At 46.3% G+C, this 20,814-nt stretch overlaps 3 protein-coding genes across 3 annotated transcripts; 1 reads left to right on the top strand and 2 right to left on the bottom strand.

Moving 5' to 3' along the window:
- Nucleotides 1-699: 699 nt before the first annotated feature.
- laynb (layilin b) lies at nucleotides 700-6,691 on the bottom strand. Its single transcript, XM_062473188.1, has 7 exons — nucleotides 6,258-6,691; nucleotides 5,192-5,501; nucleotides 4,322-4,479; nucleotides 4,158-4,202; nucleotides 3,531-3,617; nucleotides 3,145-3,256; nucleotides 700-2,548 (listed from the first exon to the last, which is right to left on the bottom strand). The coding sequence occupies exons 1-7, from the start codon at nucleotides 6,328-6,330 to the stop codon at nucleotides 2,224-2,226; spliced, it is 1,110 nt and encodes a 369-aa protein (XP_062329172.1). The 5' UTR covers nucleotides 6,331-6,691; the 3' UTR covers nucleotides 700-2,223.
- A 5,423-nt stretch (nucleotides 6,692-12,114) lies between these two features.
- LOC134029168 (zona pellucida-like domain-containing protein 1) lies at nucleotides 12,115-15,700 on the top strand. Its single transcript, XM_062473189.1, has 9 exons — nucleotides 12,115-12,216; nucleotides 12,571-12,677; nucleotides 13,009-13,235; nucleotides 13,500-13,690; nucleotides 13,995-14,067; nucleotides 14,328-14,425; nucleotides 14,605-14,688; nucleotides 14,887-15,058; nucleotides 15,523-15,700. The coding sequence occupies exons 2-9, from the start codon at nucleotides 12,581-12,583 to the stop codon at nucleotides 15,661-15,663; spliced, it is 1,083 nt and encodes a 360-aa protein (XP_062329173.1). The 5' UTR covers nucleotides 12,115-12,216; nucleotides 12,571-12,580; the 3' UTR covers nucleotides 15,664-15,700.
- A 1,247-nt stretch (nucleotides 15,701-16,947) lies between these two features.
- zgc:162608 (uncharacterized protein LOC100037332 homolog) lies at nucleotides 16,948-19,435 on the bottom strand. The gene is made up of 3 exons (XM_062473190.1): nucleotides 19,238-19,435; nucleotides 19,044-19,128; nucleotides 16,948-18,410 (listed from the first exon to the last, which is right to left on the bottom strand). The coding sequence occupies exons 1-3, from the start codon at nucleotides 19,284-19,286 to the stop codon at nucleotides 17,561-17,563; spliced, it is 984 nt and encodes a 327-aa protein (XP_062329174.1). The 5' UTR covers nucleotides 19,287-19,435; the 3' UTR covers nucleotides 16,948-17,560.
- Between the last annotated feature and the right edge of the window lie 1,379 nt (nucleotides 19,436-20,814).

The following is a 20,814-nucleotide window of genomic DNA, read 5'->3' as shown; positions in this document are numbered from 1 at the left end:
GTCCCTCCAGGTGCTTAGTATGTGCTTTTGTCTCCCTTGAGTCGAAGTATGGGAACACGGGTGCTATTCATGTCTATTCACACACCCAGGCAAATTGCTTCTACTATTGTGCTGACAGATGTGTGTGTGTCAGCTGGGCCCAGGAAGATGTGAGATTTGAGAAAGCTTTGTGCACACCAACCAGGCATCATTAAATTATGCTTATTCTAGAGAAATGAATATGTATGACACGATTGCGTAAATCGTGGTGAATCTGGTCAGATGCATAACTGAATAAGAACATTAAAAAATGTAATCACTTTGTGAAACATCCCCACAAGTTCGTAATCTCACTCTCCTCCTTCCTGTATAGTTGACTGATCTTTGTTGACATGCTTGATTAATCAACGAAATTCAAAGAATATGTTACTACAATTCATGTGTCATATTCACCTACAGCTAATACGTGTGAGAAAGGGGTCACTTTTAGAGAATGCATATGTTCAACATGTTGAACATATGAATGTTCAAGATGTTGAACATTCAGTCATGCAACGATGCGAACTTTAGGCAAAAATGTCCCTGAGGGAACATGTTTGGAATAATTGCAATAGAATGAACCTGATTCTAAGAAGTTTCTGTCAACGCCAGTAAATTCAGTCAAATACTGCTACCTGCTGGTGAAAAGAAGAACGTTATGAAACAAGTTAGAAACATGACGTCAGTTATTCTCTCTTTATTAGACATCGTTGGAGAACAACCACTGGCTTCATCTACCGTACACAGAAGCTTATGTCGCCGTTTCGGAAATGCAAACAAATACTAATTGATAGAGAACACACAGGTAATTTTGCCTCACATCAGCTGACTGTATTTGCAACCCATCCGACGTGCCATAGAACAGAAATATTGATCATATACAGGTCCTGCAAGTACATGTTTTCATATTAAATCTGACTATCCTGTTTGTAACACTTAGGTGCGTGGAGCTTGCCTATGCAGACCAGGCAGCACCCTCTAGGCCTCATTTCTGCTCCTCTGTCATGGACAAACTTCCTGCATGTAGGAGTTCCAGATGTGCTTTTGGCATTTCCTGCCCAACATCCTCCAAGAACACGCTCACACACTCCGCCCCTCTTTCTCCTCCTGAGGCAACACTTTTCCACCACACTCTCAGAAGCTTACAAATCGCAAGTACAAACACACGACACATACACACACACACACAGCCCCACCTGAATTGATTATGGAAGCAACACAACATATTGGATATTTTCTTATCTGAACTAAAGCTATAGCTTTCAAGGACTGGAATAGGCTAGAAGACAATACTATGACACACACTCAGATCTGGGTTTGAGAGGAGATCCATGGCCTAAATCATTCTGAAGCAATCATATTCTCAGAAACAACAGGGATGAGTTAGTAAACATTATAGTTAGGAGAGTAAAGGGAGAGAGAGAGAAAATGTAGAGAAAAGGGAAGCGAGAGAGAGAAAGAAAGGGAGAGAGAGAGCTGGTAGTCTCTCAATTTCTGTAGGAATTGTCCTGTTCCCTGACATCAGCTTCCACACAGGAAACGTCACACAGGGGTGACAACACACAGACACACACACGCAGACAGACACGTGCAGACGTGCACACACAAGACACACACACATGCACACAGACACACACACACACACACACTCAAACAGTCAGCTTTGTAGGCACGGTGACAGGGACATCCAGGCACAGAAAGAACATCCATGGTGAGACAGGCCAGCTGGGCCTCTCTCTTTGTCCTTATGGAAACAACACTGGTGCAGTGAACTAGTCACTCTTGTGATGAGGGGGAATCTGGCCTTAAGGCCTGGAGACCTGCATTACCTCCCCAAAATAAAGGCCCAGCGTTTAGTTTAGCAGGTTAAGGCTATCGAGAAAAAAAGGCAGGAGACCCGAGTTCAAACCCCCCTGCGTCTGCACACTCCCCACCCAACCAGCAGACGGGACGCTACAGCATGGGTTAGGGTTAGGATCAGTCAGGTGTTCATGTGACCTAGGATTACCAGATCTGATTTGACAGATGTTACTGAGGGGGCAACAGCAAGGGGGGGGGGGACATCATTTGAACAACAGCAGGGTGAGGTCTAGAGTCAAGACCGATGGAGACTGTTCCGGATCATCCGTGCCTTTCATTTGCATGTCTGGATGTTCACCACAAACCCTTCACCACAGAGCCCAGTCTGGCCTGATAAGACCTCGTTCATCCGTAGATCTCGTTCTCCACCCAGCCTGTCTGGCTCCGGCCCCTACACGTCTCGTAGATGTCGTTGGTCACAAAGCCGCACTCCGTCCCCGGGCTTGGCACGTTCTCGTAGTCGTCCCACTGCGAAGGCTCCGGAGAGGCTGGGCAGTGGGACATCCTGGCCACCACCCCCACCCCCCCTCTCAGAGCCTCCAGGGGCAGCTTGGTGACGGGGCTGCTGGCGTAGGGGCCCTGGAAGGGGGGACAAGTCCCCAACAAGTCTGCAGACACCCACTGCTCTGGAGAGGGGCTGCAGGGGAAGCGGCCTGTCTCTGTCTTCCTCCTGCACGGGACACACGTGACACATGCACGTAGACAGTTATATATATATAACACAGGCCAGACTGGAAACTACGAAACAATCTGGAGCTGGTTTCCAGACTTAGATTAAGTATGTTGTTTTTGTCAGGTCACCCTGATGCGTAGAGAGCCATGGGCACACACAGCCAATCAAAGAGTCTAGACGGTGATGTCTATGCTATGTGTCGAAGGAGCGTTCATTGGTCTATTCTTACAGTGCATCAAATTGACTTCTATAAGCAGATCTGAGCCTGCTTAACATGAAATTGTGTGATGTTGACTCATGATGTTGGACACCCATCATACCCACTTCATAACCACCACAGATTTGACTGTCGCCATAAAAAATATATAAACATTATAATATATGTATAAAAAAATATAAGGTATAAAATGCTCACTTTTTCAGTCACCACTACATTTACATTTACTAATATAAAATACCCTTTTCTTGAAAGCGACATACAAATGTGCCTGTGCTAAGTGCAGCAGCATGATCTAGTAGGACTGACAAGCTTCTTTTGACACACTTGTGCACAGTTCCAACAGTATTCCAGTGGTCAGTGCTCCTGTGGTTACCTCCCAGCAGAGCGTCGGTAGCAGTATATGCCTGTAGCCAGCAGCAGGATCAGCAGCATGACGGGGATGGAGCCAAACAGGAAGTAGGACAGGCTGCTGTCTGACAGAGACACTGGGAGCAGGGGCGGCAGAGACAAATGTTACTGTGTGAATCTATGAGAGGGGCTTGTAATACGATATGATGATAATAATGTTGACGACAGCAATGCAAAGTGATCTGGTTTAAAGTCGTCATGATCGACTTGTGATCGTACCAGTGTTGAACGAATGTGCTGGGTATCTGTGAGGTGGAAGCTAACCAGTTCTTGTTCAGTGTTTGAAAATAAAAACTGTCAAAGGCAAATGAGTTGTGAGTTGTGACAGAATGAGAGCACCTTTGGTCTTACCTGATGATTCAGGTAGACCTATTTTGGTCGTCTCATCTCTCTCCGTCGCTGACAGGATGATCGTCCTCAAAGACACGTTTGGGGGATCTAAACACAGAACCCCACTGGGACTTCAGAAGTCGCGGATCATTTCATGGTATCTAATCTATAGTCAGTCAGTCAGTCCATATAAACCAAGGCAGTCCAACCCTGTTCCTGGAGTGTTGCCATCTTTAAGGTTTTGGCTCCAACCCCAATTTTGCACAGCAGATTCTTATTGTTAGCTGGTTGACAAGCTGAATTGTCAACCATTGTTAGTTACAATTGGGGTTGACGGACGGAAAACCTACAGCAGGGTATATTTCCAGGTCATTGTCATGATCAGCCCTGATTCACTCTGGGTGACTTTACTTAAAGTCAACACTAGAGGCCGCACTTTCCCAGCCTCCTCAGACCCCAACATGTTAACATGTTTCCAGATATTTTGTAGCCCAGACATAAACAATTGTTAAGTGCCAGGGACAAAATGACAGGTTGTGAAGAATCCTAATGCCCAGCACTGTTTAAAAATAGCTCACCCACCCCAAACATAGGTCACAGAGACAGGCTATTATTTCCTGTGTGGGTGGGTGCTGGGTGAGTGTTTACCTGTGTGTGCTGCGTTTGCCTCCACCGTGAACGCCGATATTTTCTCTGAGAAAAAGACCATTGAAATTGAGCAGACAATTAGCTATTCTGAAGGGAAGTCTCCAGGTAGACTGTATGAGTGTTCCGGAATGTCCCGGATAGTTCTAGAGTGTTCCAGAGCTCACCCTCTGAGTATTTGCAGACAAAGTTGTTCTTTAAGTTGCAGTTGTCATCATTCCACCGGAACAGGAAGTGCCCACCCCGGTTTGGCAGGGCAAGATGCTGGTGGGACATGACCACACACCTCCCCTCGCCACAGGATGGCGCGTCCCAATGCCAGTTCCTAAACAGTAGAGACAGTTTGGCACAGGGTAAATATCTATACCGACCATCCACAACCACCTTTAAACTAACCACTCACAGCCCCTCTTAGCTCACCATCCACAACTACCATGTATCACTAACCCCTTCAAACTCCTCAATAACCTGTATGCACCACCAAGTCACGTGTATGAACCACACTCTATCCTAGCTGTGGCTACCCATCCTGGGCTCCAACATCTCCCACCCTAGCTTGCTCAGCAGCAATCCAACCGGCTGCAAACACCCGCCTGGTTATCTCTCCACCGTCACATATCTGAACCCGAGTCCCTAGCAACCTTACCTTACGCACAACATACCTACCTCATCAGCTCTGGCCCCAGGCCCAACCTTCTTAGCTCTAGTTCTTAGCATACTTCTAATTCTCCAAACATGGAATCCAATTCCTTCTGCTGAACACTCATAAATACTTATCCTTCAAACGAAGGTTCATTCCATTCGTTTTTTCACCAGCAATGTTCTCATGATTAACATTCTTTAAGGACAAGGTTCTCTGGAGCTTCTTAGCATTAGATCAATGCTACAGATGGCATTATGCCTTAACAGAATAATAGGCTACCTTCCATGCTGATCCGCCTTAGACGGTAACAGCTAGTCTGGGACTAGCCTTAATCTGTGTGCGCTCACCCAGACCCTCAGATACCAACTCTGAGATCAGTAGCTAATCTGAGCACCTGAAGGTGTCTTTGCTGCCGTCCAGCCAGGAGTATTCTGAGGAGCATCTCGGGGCGGTGACGGCGGCCCTGTGTGGCTCTCTCCCGGCCCCCTTCAGCCCGATCCAGAAGTCCCCGTCTCCAGACTTCACCTGCTGGATGAACCTCTCCACCAGGTGCTGCTCGTTCTCCGTCTCGATGCTCAGCAGGTCGCCGCCGTCGCCCAGGCATGCCCGCCGCGCCTCCTCGAAGGTCACACGGCGCCGGCTGTCCTGGTAGTACGAGATCTTGTAGCACGGGCGTTCCGTGCCTCGCCGGCAGATCCTCTGGCCTGGAGGTGGGAGATGTCGTTGAGGTCATCATCATCAACATCCTTTTTATCATACTCAATAGCAGTTTTATTATTATCCACCCCATCAATAACATTTAGCGTACTAATCTTTGCTCCTAGTGGGGTCAGACTTTTCATCATCATCATCTTCATTGTTACTTGTCATTTTCAGCCTCTTTATGATTTGTCTAGTCTAAAGTTTACACAGCAAGATTCAGATATTTCAAAACATTCACTAAATGAAATCTGTCTTGTTATACTGCATGTGGATGTGCAACAGAAACGCAGTTCATCTCAGTCTCAGCTTCAGAACAAGAAGGTCTGTTGACAGAGAAGTTTCCACTCCTTCATCACATGACAGGAACGCTGGCTGCAGCGTTGTCCTCTGAAGTGCAGACACGCAGCAAGTTCAGTCCTGTCACTTTAATACTGCGGTAGCGCAATTACTAAATTGTATTAAAAAAACATTTAGAAAAAACATGAGAATACACAAAACGCACACCCACCCATCGTTGTAACCCTGCGTACACTATAAATGTTGACTTAATAAGTAAATATTTCAGTCAGCAGTGTACTGATGAATCATTTGGCCAACTATAATTACATTTTCACGATACGCCTTCTAAAGTATAGATAGGGGCAAATATTTGCATTGGTCTTTATAGATAGGCTAATTATGATATCTTAGGCTAATAACTCATCTCGCAGTAACTTTCTCTGAGACGCGCCGTTAAGTTGAAGACGGTAAACACATACCATTGAATTGGGAAGCGGATCCTGGATGGAAGAAAACGGCGAGAACGGTTCCAAGCAGTCTTATAAAATCCATGTCTACATGTTCACAAAAGTCCGCGTGTAGGCTATTCAAATGTATCTATACACTTTTATCTGAAAGTATTTTGCACGTATATACGTACTACTATGGATTCCCACAAAGAGAGAGAGAAGCAAACTTCGGAGACCCAAGTGATGGTCCAATCAAATTTCCATATGTAGGTGGGCTCTAGACTTGTTGAAAATAGACTAGAGAGCGCGCAAGTTTACGAGAAGCCAGTAAGAATAAAAACAAGAAATTAGAATGTTTGCTTTCGAAGTTGAATCGAACCACCGTTGCTCTCTTCTTGAAATAATGACGTTCTGTACAGTGTAGGCAGAGTCTATAATCTAAATCACATTTCCCTGATAACGTTGGAATTGCAATGGGATGAATGGAGCTCTTTATTGCGAACGCACGCTCAACAAGACAAAAATACACTGCATACTGAAACACAGACAAACACACACACACACACACACACACAAAATCTAGTTATAAAAGAGCCTCCAAGACTTGCATTTAAACTATGTGTGACACTCTGGAGCAATATAACTTTCTGTTGTGGTAAATTTGGACAGAACGCCCAGCATGTAACAAAACAGCCACTCTTACCACCCATGCAAGACTAAAGTAAGCCATGAAAGCCAACACATCAGTATGCTCTGTACGCTAGCTAGGTCTTCCTCTGCTTTCCCAAACAAGGGGGAGCAGAAAGAATCAGAGGCTTGTTTCCTGCCACCAGAGAGACATGCAGGGAGAGACTGTGCTAGCCCAGCAAGCTGAAGGCTGGCTGCAGGGAGGTGGGCCCTGGCAAGCAGGCACAGGAAGCAGGAGAAAAGGAAAGGGAAAAGGGTTGTTTTTTGCTTCATATTTCCTGTTCAAATCTATGGTTTGATTTCCAGGCATTTCCACCCTTTTCAACACAATTCTCGCTAAAGAAAAATACATCCCTTTGATTTTCTGTTTTGAAGCTTTTGGCGACATCATGGAGCCATTGCAGGGAGACTTACGTAATATGGATGTGGAATAATGCTATGCAATAATCTCAAGATGACTCAGCTGAAACTACCATACCCACCAGTAAGTTAAATAGACACAATTTCCTTGTGAATTCCAAGGATTAGTTAGGTCTAATGTCATGAATCTCATGACGACATGACATGTACACATTTCCAGTGGAGTGCAAGGTACAGGCCGCACACACTTCCACAGTAGTGGAGCAGACTGAACCCAGTCAAGCAGAACACCGTGCTGGGACGTCAGACTCAGCAACACAGCCCACAGTCTTCCTGTCAGACTGGGTGGTGGTGTCTGTGAGACACCAGCAGCACATGCAGCATTCTGAGTGACACACGCTCTCGGTTTCCCTCTTTGCCATTCTGTCATCCTGTGTGTGTTTGTGTGTGTGTGTCTCTCTCTCTCTCTCTCTCTCTCTCTCTCTCTCTCTCTCTCTCTCTCTCTCTCTCTTTCTCTGTCTCTCTCTCTGTCCCTCTCTATCTCTCTCTCTCTATTTATTTCCCCTCCAGACAGGCCCGATCTTTGTTCCCCCTAGTGTGTGAGTGTGTGTGTTCTCTTTTGTCAGTCTGGTGTGGCTGGGATCCAGAGCTCTGCTCCTGGAGGAATACTGCTTCCTGTCTAGTCTCCTGATGGCCATGGATAGTCACCCTCCTGGGGGGTGAGGGGCCCCCTCTCCAGGGATGGAGGAGGTTTGTGTGAGTGGGGGGAACTCCAGAGATGGGAGACGTGAGGAGGTGTGTGTGTTGGGGGTTACACACACTACAGGGATGTGGGGAGGTGTGTGTGTTTAGAGGAGGCAGGGACACACTCTCCAGGGGGAGAGTTCGAAGCCTGGCTTCTGTAGCTTGAGCGGGGACATCTGCTGTTCTGTCCATGCTTCCTGCCTGTTCTCCACGCCAAGCAGTTCTTCCGAGGTTCCAACAATCTACAATCTCTCTCTCAAAACTTCATTTAGATTCTACAGCTTGAAGAATAATTTGTTAGTCATGTGAGATGAACACAAGTAGCATTCAGGGAGCGGTGAAACCAACACATACACACATGCACACACACACCTACACACACATACTTTCATGCTTGAGTGTCCACACAAACTGTGGAGCTGTCTGTCCGTGTAATGTGTATTTATCAAAATGCACCACCCACACCTGACGTCTTCTGTAATCGCATTTTCACCGACTGAAATGACATTTGCCTGTACCTCCTGTCACACAAGACGGCTTTTATAACAAGAAGGAGAAATGCCCCCATGACATCTAATGTCATCGACCCATTGGAATGCTAATTCGATCCGTGCTTCGGCAGGCAAACTCAGGTGTCACACATTCTCTGTCCTAACCCCGATCTCTCTCTGATACTAGAAAGGGTCTCGCATTGGATATCGATGTACGTGGAATAATTTGTACTCTGAAGTCCACAGAACAACTTTGAGGTTGTTGGGGCACACATGGAGTACCATCATCTGACCAGCAGGAGGCAGGCAGAGACAGGGCTCAACATCTGTTTCAGTGATTGTGCATTCACTCAAACCCTTGCCATAACTTTGCTGATCACCACAGTTGCAACTTCCTGTTTATAATTTGGGCATCTGTCATTCATTCTAATAGTCCCTATAGACAATATGTATCTTGTTATGTTCTCAAAGAAGCGCTGCTAGGAGATCACCTCAGCATAGTCTGTGGTTCATTATTAGAGACCAAGGGTGCTTCATGCCAGGAGGAGGAATCAGGGAGTTAGCTCAGTGTGTCCCCTGGGGACCTGGGGAAACCCAGAAGTGATTAGTTTACTGTACACCACTTTACTGCAGCTTAACACACACACACACACACACACACACACACACCACACACACACACACACACACACACACACACACACACACACACACACACACACACACACACACACACACACACACACACACACACACATCCTTCCCAGTGTATCTTCTTTCCACTACAAACCTGCACCTCTAACCAGGGTAGATCGCCGACGGTCACGGCTGCGACCATGCTCAGGTGTCAGCCAGCTTTGTTGGGAGTGAAGAAAGGAGCCGGAGCACAATGAACGTTTATCACTGTAGCCTGACGGACGCAGGCTTGTCTGGGTGGCCGCACAACCACCCATGGAGACAGACGTTCAAGCTGGGTGGACCTCAGAGGACCAGCGAGACCAAGAGGGATCTCTCCAGAGAGACCTTCCACGCCAGGGACTCTCCCTTGCCTGTTGTTGTGTCTCTTGTTGCTCAGGAAAGTCACGATGACAAAGATATAACAGCTTATAACTCATTAATTAACGTTTCTTCCAGTCCCGCATATTCCACCTGTCTCTAATCAACCTGTTTGTGATGGATGCGTTTGTTATTGTTCTGCCCATCACGTTGTAGGCTTTGAGACAGCCCTGCCCCCCCTGTCATACCAGAGCTGCTGGAAGGAGTCTCTGCTTGATGTGTCTCACACCTTATTGTGGGACTTGTTGTTGCATTGTTAGGCGTATGTTGATAAGTAAGGGTTACGATGTGGTCTGATTGTTCTTCAGATAATACTTGCGTATAAAGGGAAATGTTAAGCACTGTTCTCCAAATTCTTGATCTCCTGAGAGCTTCTCCTCAGCTTTGGCTTCTCCTACACCTTCTGCTTGCTCACCTCTTATTCTTTCTCTCTGCTATCCAATTTACAATTATCATGGTGGAGTAAATAAGATTTCAAACCTTCCCTTTGTAACATATTTGCTTTGTAATTGATTTAATTCATGTGCAATGTTAATAAATATATATTTCATGTAACTTACTTTGAACATTCTTGCTCTGATATAACCGATGGACTCAAATAACTGCACTTCCAGCATATTCGGTTAAGATTAATACACACTCCAGTTTACCCCTCTTCCTTTAAACATATATAGGGAATAGTCTGGTTGTTTAGCCAATATTACAAACCCTCTAGAATGTTCTGTATTCTGTTTTTGTTCCCGCTCTCTGTCTCCCGTGAGACACGGCACTTGAGAGGCTTTTTGTCTCTTACCAGACCATTATTGCAAGAGAGAATACAGGTCAAATAAAAAATACAATGAAACACCCTCTCAGACTGCAGTCATCCTGCATGCTGGCTGAAGATTTTTATGTTCTGTTCTATTCTTTGATGTGATTCATTGTGGTATCACACACAGCACCTTCATGCAGTGTCAGAGACAAGTCCCACCTCCGGGCAACTTGTCCCACCCTGCAATCTCGACCTTTACCACATCAACACATGCAGGTCCAGAACTTGACGCAATACGCAATTATCCCATCTGTCCAGCGCCTGCAGCCAGTGTGCAGGATCAATGCAATCTGAGAGTGAGATTAGAGAGATGCCAGTGGAGACCATGGAGGGGCAGGTGTCACAGGAGAGGCATCTGGGCATGGACAAGGACAGTGAGCTCTGTCACACGCATGGTGACGCAAACCTGGGTAGGGTAACAAATGTCTTCTCTGACCGAAGGCGTTTCTGGCAAGAAAACACAGATGTCTTCTATCCATTCTATACCTCTGACGGGACAATATAAGTTCTCATTTGAGGACTGGTTATCATAGCCTATAGCTATAACTCAGCAGCCCCTCCACGCAAACAAAAGACCATGGACCTGACATGCAAGATTAACGAACAAAGGTTATTTTTGGCGCTGTGTGTTTCATACCTTGTGGCGATTTTGTTTTCATCGTTCATACTGATCCGTTCTCCTGTTGAAGTTACCTCCTCCTGTTTTTAATTGTTTGATAAGGACACACAGGGGATTCAGTGACTTTTGAATGAATAGGTTTTGTGGTGGAGGTATCAGTGTGTGCACAGATTACACAGACACACCCGTCTCCCAGTCAGGTCTTAGCCATGAAATGTGAACAAGCTTCATTTGTTATGAGCTTTTTATGAGGTCTTCCAATTTCTTCTAATCCATGACATAGTGGATGGGCTATGCATTGTTCTTTGTAAAGCTCTTCATCTTACTCAGTGTTATGTACTAATGTGAGAGGAATGTGTAAGTAATGTGTAAGTAAATAAAAATGACAAATACCGGTATATGTTTTTTAAATTGATGGCATGTTGTTAGATCATCATGCTTCCTACTGATGGTCAAAGTAAATGATGCACCATGATGTTCCAGGAACTCTTAACTCTCCCCACTTTCTGTTCAAAACAAATGCAAAAACAGTTTATGAAACCAAATGATTCTCATCAACTGTCCATGAATTTCTTCAGAAGGCCCAGTACACCTACTGCAGAGTCCACACTCCACCCTCTACAAGCCTCCCTCATGTCTTTCTGGACAACTCTTTCTCCAAGTTCACAGATTTGAACATACAGTATGTTATCATACATACATATACAACACCAGATTGTATTACGTAACAATGAGAGATGACATGCATCAGGCATCCAGCATGTACAGTATGCCAAAAAACAAGCAACAACATCATCAACACAGCAGCAGTTCTCAAGGCCATGTTTGTGTCAAAGGAATCTGAGAGGGGTGTGCACTGTGCAGTGTAGGATGCATGTCAAAACCCACAGACACAACTCTGATGGCAAGGTCAGGTCCGATGGTGAGATCTCCTATCCCCCCCAAAAAAGAAACTGTGAATGGGTGTAGGTGTGTGTATCTATGCCTGTGTAAATGTGCAAGTGTGTGTGTGAACGTACCCAGGATGGAGTGAGTGGGACTGTCCCTTGTTGTATCAGGTGTCAGACGAGTATAAGACTTGTCCCAGTCCGGCCCTCTCTCAGACGGTCTTCTCCCCCAACAGCAGCTGCACCAGACCCTGCTCCACCCCTCACCTGGGCTGCCACCTCTGTGGATGTTCTCAGCACCTTCTTCAGTCTCCCATTGAAATAATATCTATCCGTGAGTAAAATATAATTTTAATTTGTTTTATGTATGAAGAGTTTGTGCTGGAATTGCATCTCTGTCTTCCTCTCTTTCTCTTATTTTCTCTTCCTTCCTCTCTCTCCATCTCTCTCCCTTCTTTCTTTCTTTCTTTCTTTCTTTCTCTCTATCTTTTCTAGTTTCTCTCTCTCTCTCTCTCTCTCTCTCTCTCTCTCTCTCTCTCTCTCTCTCTCTCTCTCTCTCTCTCTCTCTCTCTCTCTCTCTCTCTCTCTCTCTCTCTCTCTCTCTCTCTCTCTCTCTCTCTTGCAATGTTACTCCATCCCTCCTTTCTCTCTCTGGTAGATAACTCCATGCTCCCCCCTCTATCTAGAGTTGTAACAGCATGATGCTCTACCTGTGTGTCTCCGTGGTGACCCTGCTCCTACAGCCAGTGGTGTCCGTCACCTATAACTGCTCTGCACAAGACGAAAGGGTCCCGGGTAAGCCAGGGAGGGGTGCTCAGATGGGCAACATGTTTCTGTCATGCAAAGAAAAAGGAGATTATCGATGTAATCAGTCTCTTTAAGGTTTTAGCTGTGACTTTAAAGTGAATATCCATTAGTGGGATTGAGTTTAAGTTCAACTCTGTGGATTTATCTTTAAGATTAGTTGTACTGGGTTTGGCATAGATTTGTATCAGATTTTTGAACTGAGCATTGGTAAACACCAGTCTTTCAATCCCTACTAATCCATGACATCTGCCCTCCCCCCTCCTCGACACCCACACCTCCTTCTCCCTTTTGCTCCCACCTGCTCCCCTCTCCCCCTTAGACAACTCGGACCTGACGGTTAACTGTGGCACCACCATGATTGTCCTCGAGGTGAATCTGTGTTCCGCCCAGTGGGCCGGCTTTGACCCCAGCAGCCTGGCCATGAATGGACAGCACAACAACAGCCAGTGCGTGGGCAACATTGACACCAGCGTCGAGCCGCCGGTCTTACGCTACCAGCTGCCAGTCAACGACAGCCAGAATAACCCCTGTAGGCAATCACTGCAGGTGAGAACCCTGTAGACTCAGTGGTCAGATGGTGAGACCCTTCTGGACTCAAGTTAAAATGGAAATGTACAGTATATACAATATTCCAATAGCTGCTTGTTATGACAGTGCAACAGTTACAAATCATCTGGAACACTCACATGGGAAGACCTAGTTCTCTGGTCTCACGTTGTCAGGTGTTGTGCCTGTGTGTGTTTGTGCCTGTGTGCGTGTGTGCATGTGTGTGTGCGTGTGTGTGCGTGTGTGTGTGTTCGTCTACGCTAGATTGTGGACGAGGTGCCGGACCAGTCTGGACCGTTCAGCTCCTTCTCCACCATCCAGTCAGTCATCATCACAGGCTTCATCGACACACCCAGCTCCTCCGTGGGAATCATCAGCTACGCCACGGACCTGTACTACCACTTCTCCTGCCGCTACCCGCTGGAGTACCTGCTCAACAACACCAAGATCGTGGCGTGAGTGAACGCTCCTTTACAATCCTCCACACTCTGCTGTACTCCACCACGCTCAATTTCTTTCTCAATTAGCATGACAATGTGATGGGCAAGATTGCCTTGTGGAATGTCTGGTCACATTTTGTAACGATAAACTAACATCCTCCCCCACCAATAAAAGTAAGACAAAAACTAACAAACAAACAAAAAGAAAAAACTATAGTTAATCGATGTCTTCTTAAATACACTGATCAACAGGTTAGTTTGTAAAAATAAATAAAAATAAAAACATGATCATTCTCATATCTCTCTCTCCATCCCTCAGGTCTTCAGTATCCGTGGCTACCAGTGACAACAACGGCACCTTCATAAACACCCTCAGTATGAGCGTGTACAACGTAAGTATTTGTCCACAAACCGCCTCAGAGCTGTGTCGCTCTGTCTGAGCTCAAACAGAACAACTTTCTGTATCATTGAGCATCATTGTCTCATGCTCAATGTCCACGGGAGAAACATCCTCCAATCAGATGCCTGTTTATGGCCTCTGCTGTCCTTTCCCTTTGATCAGAATGGCAACAAATATGGTATTTTATTTTGGATATGCAGAGTATCTAATCTCAGAGTACACCCCGCCCTCCTCCTCCTGTTTGGTCTTCAGGACACAAACTACATCTATCCCCTGACGGTGCCTGCTACAGGGCTGGGGCTGAGGACCAAGATCTACGTGGAAGTGAAGGCCACCAACCTGACAGGAAAGTAAGTCCACCTCTGGATCACACCTTCACCTTTCCATCCACAGTTACACGTTTACAGACAAGTTAGTCCACATCAGTGTCTGAGTTTGTGTCTTATCGGCACAACCACGACATCCAATCACATGCTATGCTCTGTTGTTTCATTCTGTGCCAAACTGACCTGCAGTCTTGTCTCCAAAGTTTCAATGTACTGCTCGACCACTGCTTTGCAACGCCATCTGCCTACAACATGTCGAACAGCGACAAGCACAGCTTCTTCACAGGGTAAGTCTTCAAACCCAACCCAGGACTAAAGCACCATAAATTATCACTCACTAGTTCAAGTTAGGAGATATTTGTGATTTTTTGAACACACTAAGTAGTAGTTTTAGTGATGGGCCATACAGCACGGAAGGTTCTGGAACCACAAACATGAGGTTTCAATCCTTGAAGTTTCATCACACATCTCCCTCCCCCGTCCAGGTGCTCCGTGGACTTGCGTACCAAGGTTACGACAAACGGCCAGTCCATAAGCGCCAAGTTCAACTTTGAGGCGTTCCGCTTTGTGGAGCACCGTGACAAGGACAAGTCCAGCACCTTCATCCACTGCATCCTCCGGCTGTGTGAACCCAACAAGTGCCAGGAGCTGCTGAACGTGAGTGGATCCCATCCACAGCCCTGCTCCCCTGCCCTGGGATCCCATCCACAGCCCTGCTCCCCTGCCCTGGGATCCCATCCACAGCCCTGCTCCCCTGCCCTGGGATCCCATCCACAGCCCTGCTCCCCTGCCCTGGGATCCCATCCACAGCCCTGCTCCCCTGCCCTGGGATCCCATCCACAGCCCTGCTCCCCTGCCCTGGGATCCCATCCACAGCCCTGCTCCCCTGCCCTGGGATCCCATCCACAGCCCTGCTCCCTTGCCCTGGCTGGGGAGATGGGAAAACATCCAAAATCCTTTAGAACTTCAGAGGATTTTCCGAACGTTTCTTATAATCCTGCGGAACCTTTTAGATTTCCAATAATCCCGAAAATCATTGCAGATGATCCTTTAATAACCTTTTCGATAAACTGAATGTTGAAATGAAGGAGCTCACTCGTGTGCGTGTCCGCCCTCCACAGGGTTGCAGACGCAGGAGAAGGTCTGTGAATTCGTTTGGAACAGAGTCCAGCGACTCAGCCACCGTGTCCATCGGCCCCCTCTTCACCGCCAGAGACGGTGAGTCACGCTGTCACAAGATAGACAGGACATCAGAGGAGTGAGTGAGTGAGTGGGTGGGTGAGTGACTGAGTGAATGAGTGCGTGAGTAAGTGAGTGAGTAAATTGTTAAATCAGTTAATGGGTTATGGGTATAAGGCAAACACAAAAGCACCACCTTCTCTCTTGCACTGACATCCCTGCTCTCGCTCTCTCGCCCCCTCTAGTGGACCTTCCCACACCAGCAGCTTATGGTGAGTCCAGTTTCACTGCTTCCTTCAACGGCATGTATACCATATACCAGGGGTGTTCAATCCTGGTCCTCAAGAGCCCCTGTCCTGCATGTTTTAGATGTTTCCCTGCTCCAGCACACCTGATTCAAAAGAATGGTCATTACCCGGCTTCCACAGAGCTTGATAACAACCCATTCATTTGAATCAGGTGTGCTGGAGCAAGGAAACATCTAAAACATGCAGGACAGGGGCTCTCGAGGACCAGGATTGAACACCCCAGCCATATACCGTATACCCCTAAAACATGCACTACTTTTTCTCTATATGGTCCAGGTGGAGGGACACAACCAAAGGACAGCAAGGGAGACGTGACAGGGCTGGTGGTGGGGATCGTGTTTGGGACTGCCTCCGTGGCTCTGTTGGTCCTGGGGGGGTGGTTCATCATGAAGAAGTTCTACTGGGCAGGAGGTCTTCCACACGCCTTTAACTGATGCATCCCTCCACCACCAGTCACTGACTCATGTCACACAGCAGTCAGACGTTCCCACTGATGTGACTTTGTAGGTAAAGATGTTTACCTTTACAATGAAGGATAAAATATACGTAAAAATCTGGGTTCTTTCTAACCTTATCTAACTTATCATTAGTCAGTCACATGATAAATAATGTCTACTATTGTTTTAGCGGTGATGAAGGAATGTGTACATGCATGAACTATGGAAATAATCACACTGTGAGAGTTGGAATTTTACCTCCCTTAAAATGATAAATGTATCCAGTCATGCCAAGTAAGAACTTTAGTATGAAATCTATTTGTCTCTCTCTATCACAGTGTTGATAAGGGTATTGGAATGTGGGAACTGGCAAAGTACATTCTGCATTTGTTGGACTATTTATCCACCCAAGGCTGCCTGTGCTATAACCAGCCAGAAGATATGAGGCCAAAAATAGAATAATATGGGCCTGTTTGGGGTATTGTGTTGTGGAGTTTGTTGTATTTACAAACTGCTGATGTTGTCATTCCAACAAGGCTGGGTCAAATAGTGTAGTTTCAAACCTTGATCTGCTGCTTTGTACATTGTTGTGAGATACATAAAAAATACAAACATGTTTAAATGAATCTCGGATTTTTATTTCCAAAATGAACATGAGAACGTGAGCACATGACTGTTTACTTTACAGTTTACAAATCTACTTTATTTACAACTTTGTACAGCGTACTGACCTCCACTTCTTATGATACACGGTTCAACAAACACAACAACACATTCATAAATACAGACTCACTGTATGTACAACCCTGGCGTGGGCGAGGAGGTAGAAGGACTGCACAGACGATAGGAGTTCATGTCTCTTTAGTGGGTCACTGTGTATGGACCCAGGGGTAGGGGCGGGACGGGCTGGGAGAAACTCATGCACATCTCGGAGTTCAGTTGCACAAGCCATATTGGGGTGCTGGAGACAATTCTGTTGGGGTGGGGGAGAGAGTTCTATAAGGGTGGGGAAGAGACTTATATACAGTAGGTGTGGGGGAGAAAGTTCTGTAGGGGTGGGGGAAAAACCTCTATAGAGGCTGGACAGAGACTTATATACAGTAGGGGTGGGGGAGAGAGTTCTGTAGGGGTGAACGTTGTAGAGGTGGAGGAGAGATGTATATACAATTTGGGTGGGGGAGAGAGTTCTTTAGGTTTGGGGGAGACAGTTCTGTAGGGCTGGGTCGTGATTGAGATCATGTCTGGCTCTGTGATGGGAGAGAGTCCTTGATGTCTTGAAGCAGAGCACTCAGCTTGGCTGAGAAGTCCTCCTGCAGAAAGCTCAGGATATCTGGCTCCTGGGGGGAGGAGGAGGAAGAGGAGGAGTGGTCCGCCTCCAGCCCCAGGACTATCCTCTCTATCCTGGCTTGGAAAAGCTGGTTCTGTAGGGTGGTGCTCTTACAGTACTGGTCCAGAATGGACAACACCTCAGCCTTGAGAGGCTGGCCCGATAGCAGGATAGTGGCCAGCTCTCCCTTCAGGGACCCAACCCTGTTCTGTGCTTCCTGTCTCAACGACCTCACTTCCTGTCCCAGCCTGGCGCTGAGTTCCTCCCAGGGCCCCGCCCCTGGCCCCTCCCCGTCGTTGCCGGCCCTCAGCTCTTTGATCACGCTGGAGGCCTGCGTCTGGAATTCCAGGACGATGGCGTCCATCTTGGCTCCGTTGTCCTCCAGCTTCTGGCTCACCCACTGCACCGCCTCCCTGTAGATGGCTGCCCCCGGCTGGGCCTCGGCCACCTCCAGGTCCTGGAGGTAGAGCTTCAGCTGGTCACACATCTCCCTGGTGCTGCCGCTCACTGCACTCTGGAGCTGCTGGGTCAGGGGGGCCAGGCGCTCTCTGGTGCTGCCCAGGGCGAAGTGAGGCTGGGCTGGGTACGAGGAGAGAGGGGACAGCCTCTCCCGGAGCTGAACCAGTTCATGGCGCAGACGAGCCCGCAGCCTCTCAGACTCCATGTTGAGCTTGTGGCGGATCTCTCCACCCAGGGGGTTGTCACCGCCCTGCTGGTGGTACAAGTTACTGCTCTCCACCTGGCTCTTCCACATCCCACTGAGAGAATCAGAATCAGAGTCAGAATCAGAATTTGGTTTATTCGCCATGTAGGTTGACACAAACACGGAATTTACTGTGGCAGGAAGGTGCAAATAATAAACCTATACGAATCTTAAATTAAAAGTAAAAAAGTACAATAGTCTAACTAATTCTAGGAACTAAACAATCTAAAAATGTAAACAATTTAAAATATAAAATATGCATAAAAATAGAATAAGAAAATGAATGGGCTGCATAGTGCAAATGAGATCAAGGTGGCTTGTGCGTAGTGCAATAGGTGTCGGATGGACTGATAATAGACAATAGTTAAATGTCAGTGGGAGTCCTTGGCCTTGTTGAAAGGGCCAGTAGCAGATGGAAAGAAACCGTTCTTATGGCAGAGAGAGAGAGAGAGAGAGGCAGGGGGGAAATTTGAGGGAAAGAGAAAGAGAGGGACAGAGAAACCAAGAACATTTGAGAAAAGAGAGAGATAAATATAGAAATAGACCGATAAAGAAAGGGGGGGAAAAGATAGAGTGGAAAAAAGATACAAAAGATTAGTCAGTTGCTTCTAAGTAGAATAATCCTATTCAATGACACCACAACACGTTTCTAAGTTTCCAAAAGGAACTTGAATGAGGTAAAACTTACTCTACATCCTTGGAGAGTTCAGTCTTATCATGAGCCTGGTTGCTGTGTGAATCAGTCCACTGCGCCTCGCGGTGGAGAGGGTATGCTGGGAACCACAAACACACACCTGTCAGCACCAGCCACAACCACCCATGTAACAACAACACAGTCCTCAGGAGAACCCTCGCACAAGAACGCTTCCCCAGAACACACACCTGTGACTGCCACGAAGGACAAGGCGAAGATCACCAATTTAACAATCATGCTTCTTTTGAACTCTGCGGAGAGAGAGAAATGGAGAGGAGGAAAATTAGTCAAGATTCAACAGCAAATCCTTCTGGTCTGATCTTCATGGGAATGCATGCAAAGACAGGCTGGTGGTGGAGAGAGGAGGCAGGACGGCTGTGGATCAATAGGAGAGAGCACTGATGGCTCGTACCTGAGACAGGGTCTGCATGCCGCAACACTGCTCCCGCCTTGGCTTATATAGGGGTCTGTCTTATCAGGGAGGCCGTCTAGAACGATGCCTGTGTCAACGCTCAACACGTGGAGGGTCGAGCTGATAACAGCTGCCAACACAGTGCAGATAACAACCGGACGGGACGTCGGAAGGAGGCCTGGGAGAGGACGCACACACACACACACACACATACACACACACCTACATACACATACACACTACAGCATTCCTGCTTACATCGATTAAAGGAGGCTGAGGTGATGTCATGCTGGTGCAATGGCAGAGTTCAACCGCGAATGTTGGGTCAGGCGGGTTCAACTCCACACTGGTCTGTCTGGTCACATTCAACATTCTTTATTTCCAACTGATAATATTGGCTGTGTTTGACACACACATGAATTGTCAACCAACATCAAACCATTTATTTAAGGGTCGAGGGATTGATATCAAGCCCATACATGCAGTGCTGTACGTTCTCTGCCATCAATACACTTTAGGAGAAGACAAAAAAAGGGTGAATCTCTCAGGAGCTCTCAAAGGGCATCGGATTACCTTCTCAGTACAGTCAGCTATCTAAGTTAGTGTGAGTGTTTATCCGGAATGGACAGGGAAAGGTTTATGTTATTCACTAATACAGAGTACCAAATATTCAGTCTGTCAAGGCTACAACAGCATACTGGGGTGATCTGCTGTCCTGCGTCATCCTAACTAGGTTAATGACCCTCTGATGACAATGTTTGGACCCGGGAAAGTTCATTGGTAACACTTTATAAGAAGTCAACGCTTTTTGGCATTTACAAAGTGTTAACCAATAGTTAATTAATCCTTTATAAAACATTTTGAAACATTAACAATACATTATTAAATAGTTAATAAGTTTATATTAAACACTATGTTGATCATTAATAAACACTGTTAAATATTATGGATTGTATTCATAATACAATATAAGGTGTTTGATAACTGCATTATCATACTTTAAAGACAGCTTGTTAATATAGTTGCAAACCAGTAGTTTAAAAGGTGTTAGCGGTACATGAGCTGGTATAGAAAGCATTAGCAAATGGTGAACAAACCATTTACATTACCTTTACAAAGCATGAGTAAATCACTAACAACATATTAACTTATGTCTTTAATTAAAGTACGCTAAGTGGAATACATTATGTACACTAATACTTAGCAGATATCTTAACAACTATTTTATAAAGACTTACTAATGATGCAACTTCTGATTAGTAATGCAAGTTATAAAGCATTTACTAACTGTTAGTTAAGGCTTTTGCATGACCTAATCTAAAGTGTGAACTATCTATGCCTTATTAAACATTT

Source organism: Osmerus eperlanus, chromosome 11 (assembly GCF_963692335.1).
Source record: "Osmerus eperlanus chromosome 11, fOsmEpe2.1, whole genome shotgun sequence".
Taxonomy (NCBI): Eukaryota; Metazoa; Chordata; class Actinopteri; order Osmeriformes; family Osmeridae; genus Osmerus; species Osmerus eperlanus.
Note: the sequence above shows the minus strand (reverse complement) of the source record. Positions and strands in the feature narration are given on the sequence as shown.

Bases quoted from the DNA above. Each gene is read 5' to 3' on its own strand.
- LOC134029168 (XM_062473189.1), top strand. From the start codon at position 12,581: ATGATGCTCTACCTGTGTGTCTCCGTGGTGACCCTGCTCCTACAGCCA. The intron at 12,678-13,008 runs GTAAGCCAGGGA...TCTCCCCCTTAG, and splicing joins ACAAGACGAAAGGGTCCCGG to ACAACTCGGACCTGACGGTT. The intron at 14,689-14,886 runs GTAAGTCTTCAA...TCCCCCGTCCAG, and splicing joins AAGCACAGCTTCTTCACAGG to GTGCTCCGTGGACTTGCGTA.
- laynb (XM_062473188.1), bottom strand. From the start codon at position 6,330: ATGGATTTTATAAGACTGCTTGGAACCGTTCTCGCCGTTTTCTTCCAT. The intron at 5,502-6,257 runs GTATGTGTTTAC...TCCCACCTCCAG, and splicing joins ATCCGCTTCCCAATTCAATG to GCCAGAGGATCTGCCGGCGA. The intron at 4,480-5,191 runs GTGCTCAGATTA...TCTACTGTTTAG, and splicing joins GGCAGCAAAGACACCTTCAG to GAACTGGCATTGGGACGCGC.
- zgc:162608 (XM_062473190.1), bottom strand. From the start codon at position 19,286: ATGATTGTTAAATTGGTGATCTTCGCCTTGTCCTTCGTGGCAGTCACA. The intron at 19,129-19,237 runs GTGTGTGTTCTG...TGTGGTTCCCAG, and splicing joins GTCCTTCGTGGCAGTCACAG to CATACCCTCTCCACCGCGAG. The intron at 18,411-19,043 runs GTAAGTTTTACC...TGATTCTCTCAG, and splicing joins GAACTCTCCAAGGATGTAGA to TGGGATGTGGAAGAGCCAGG.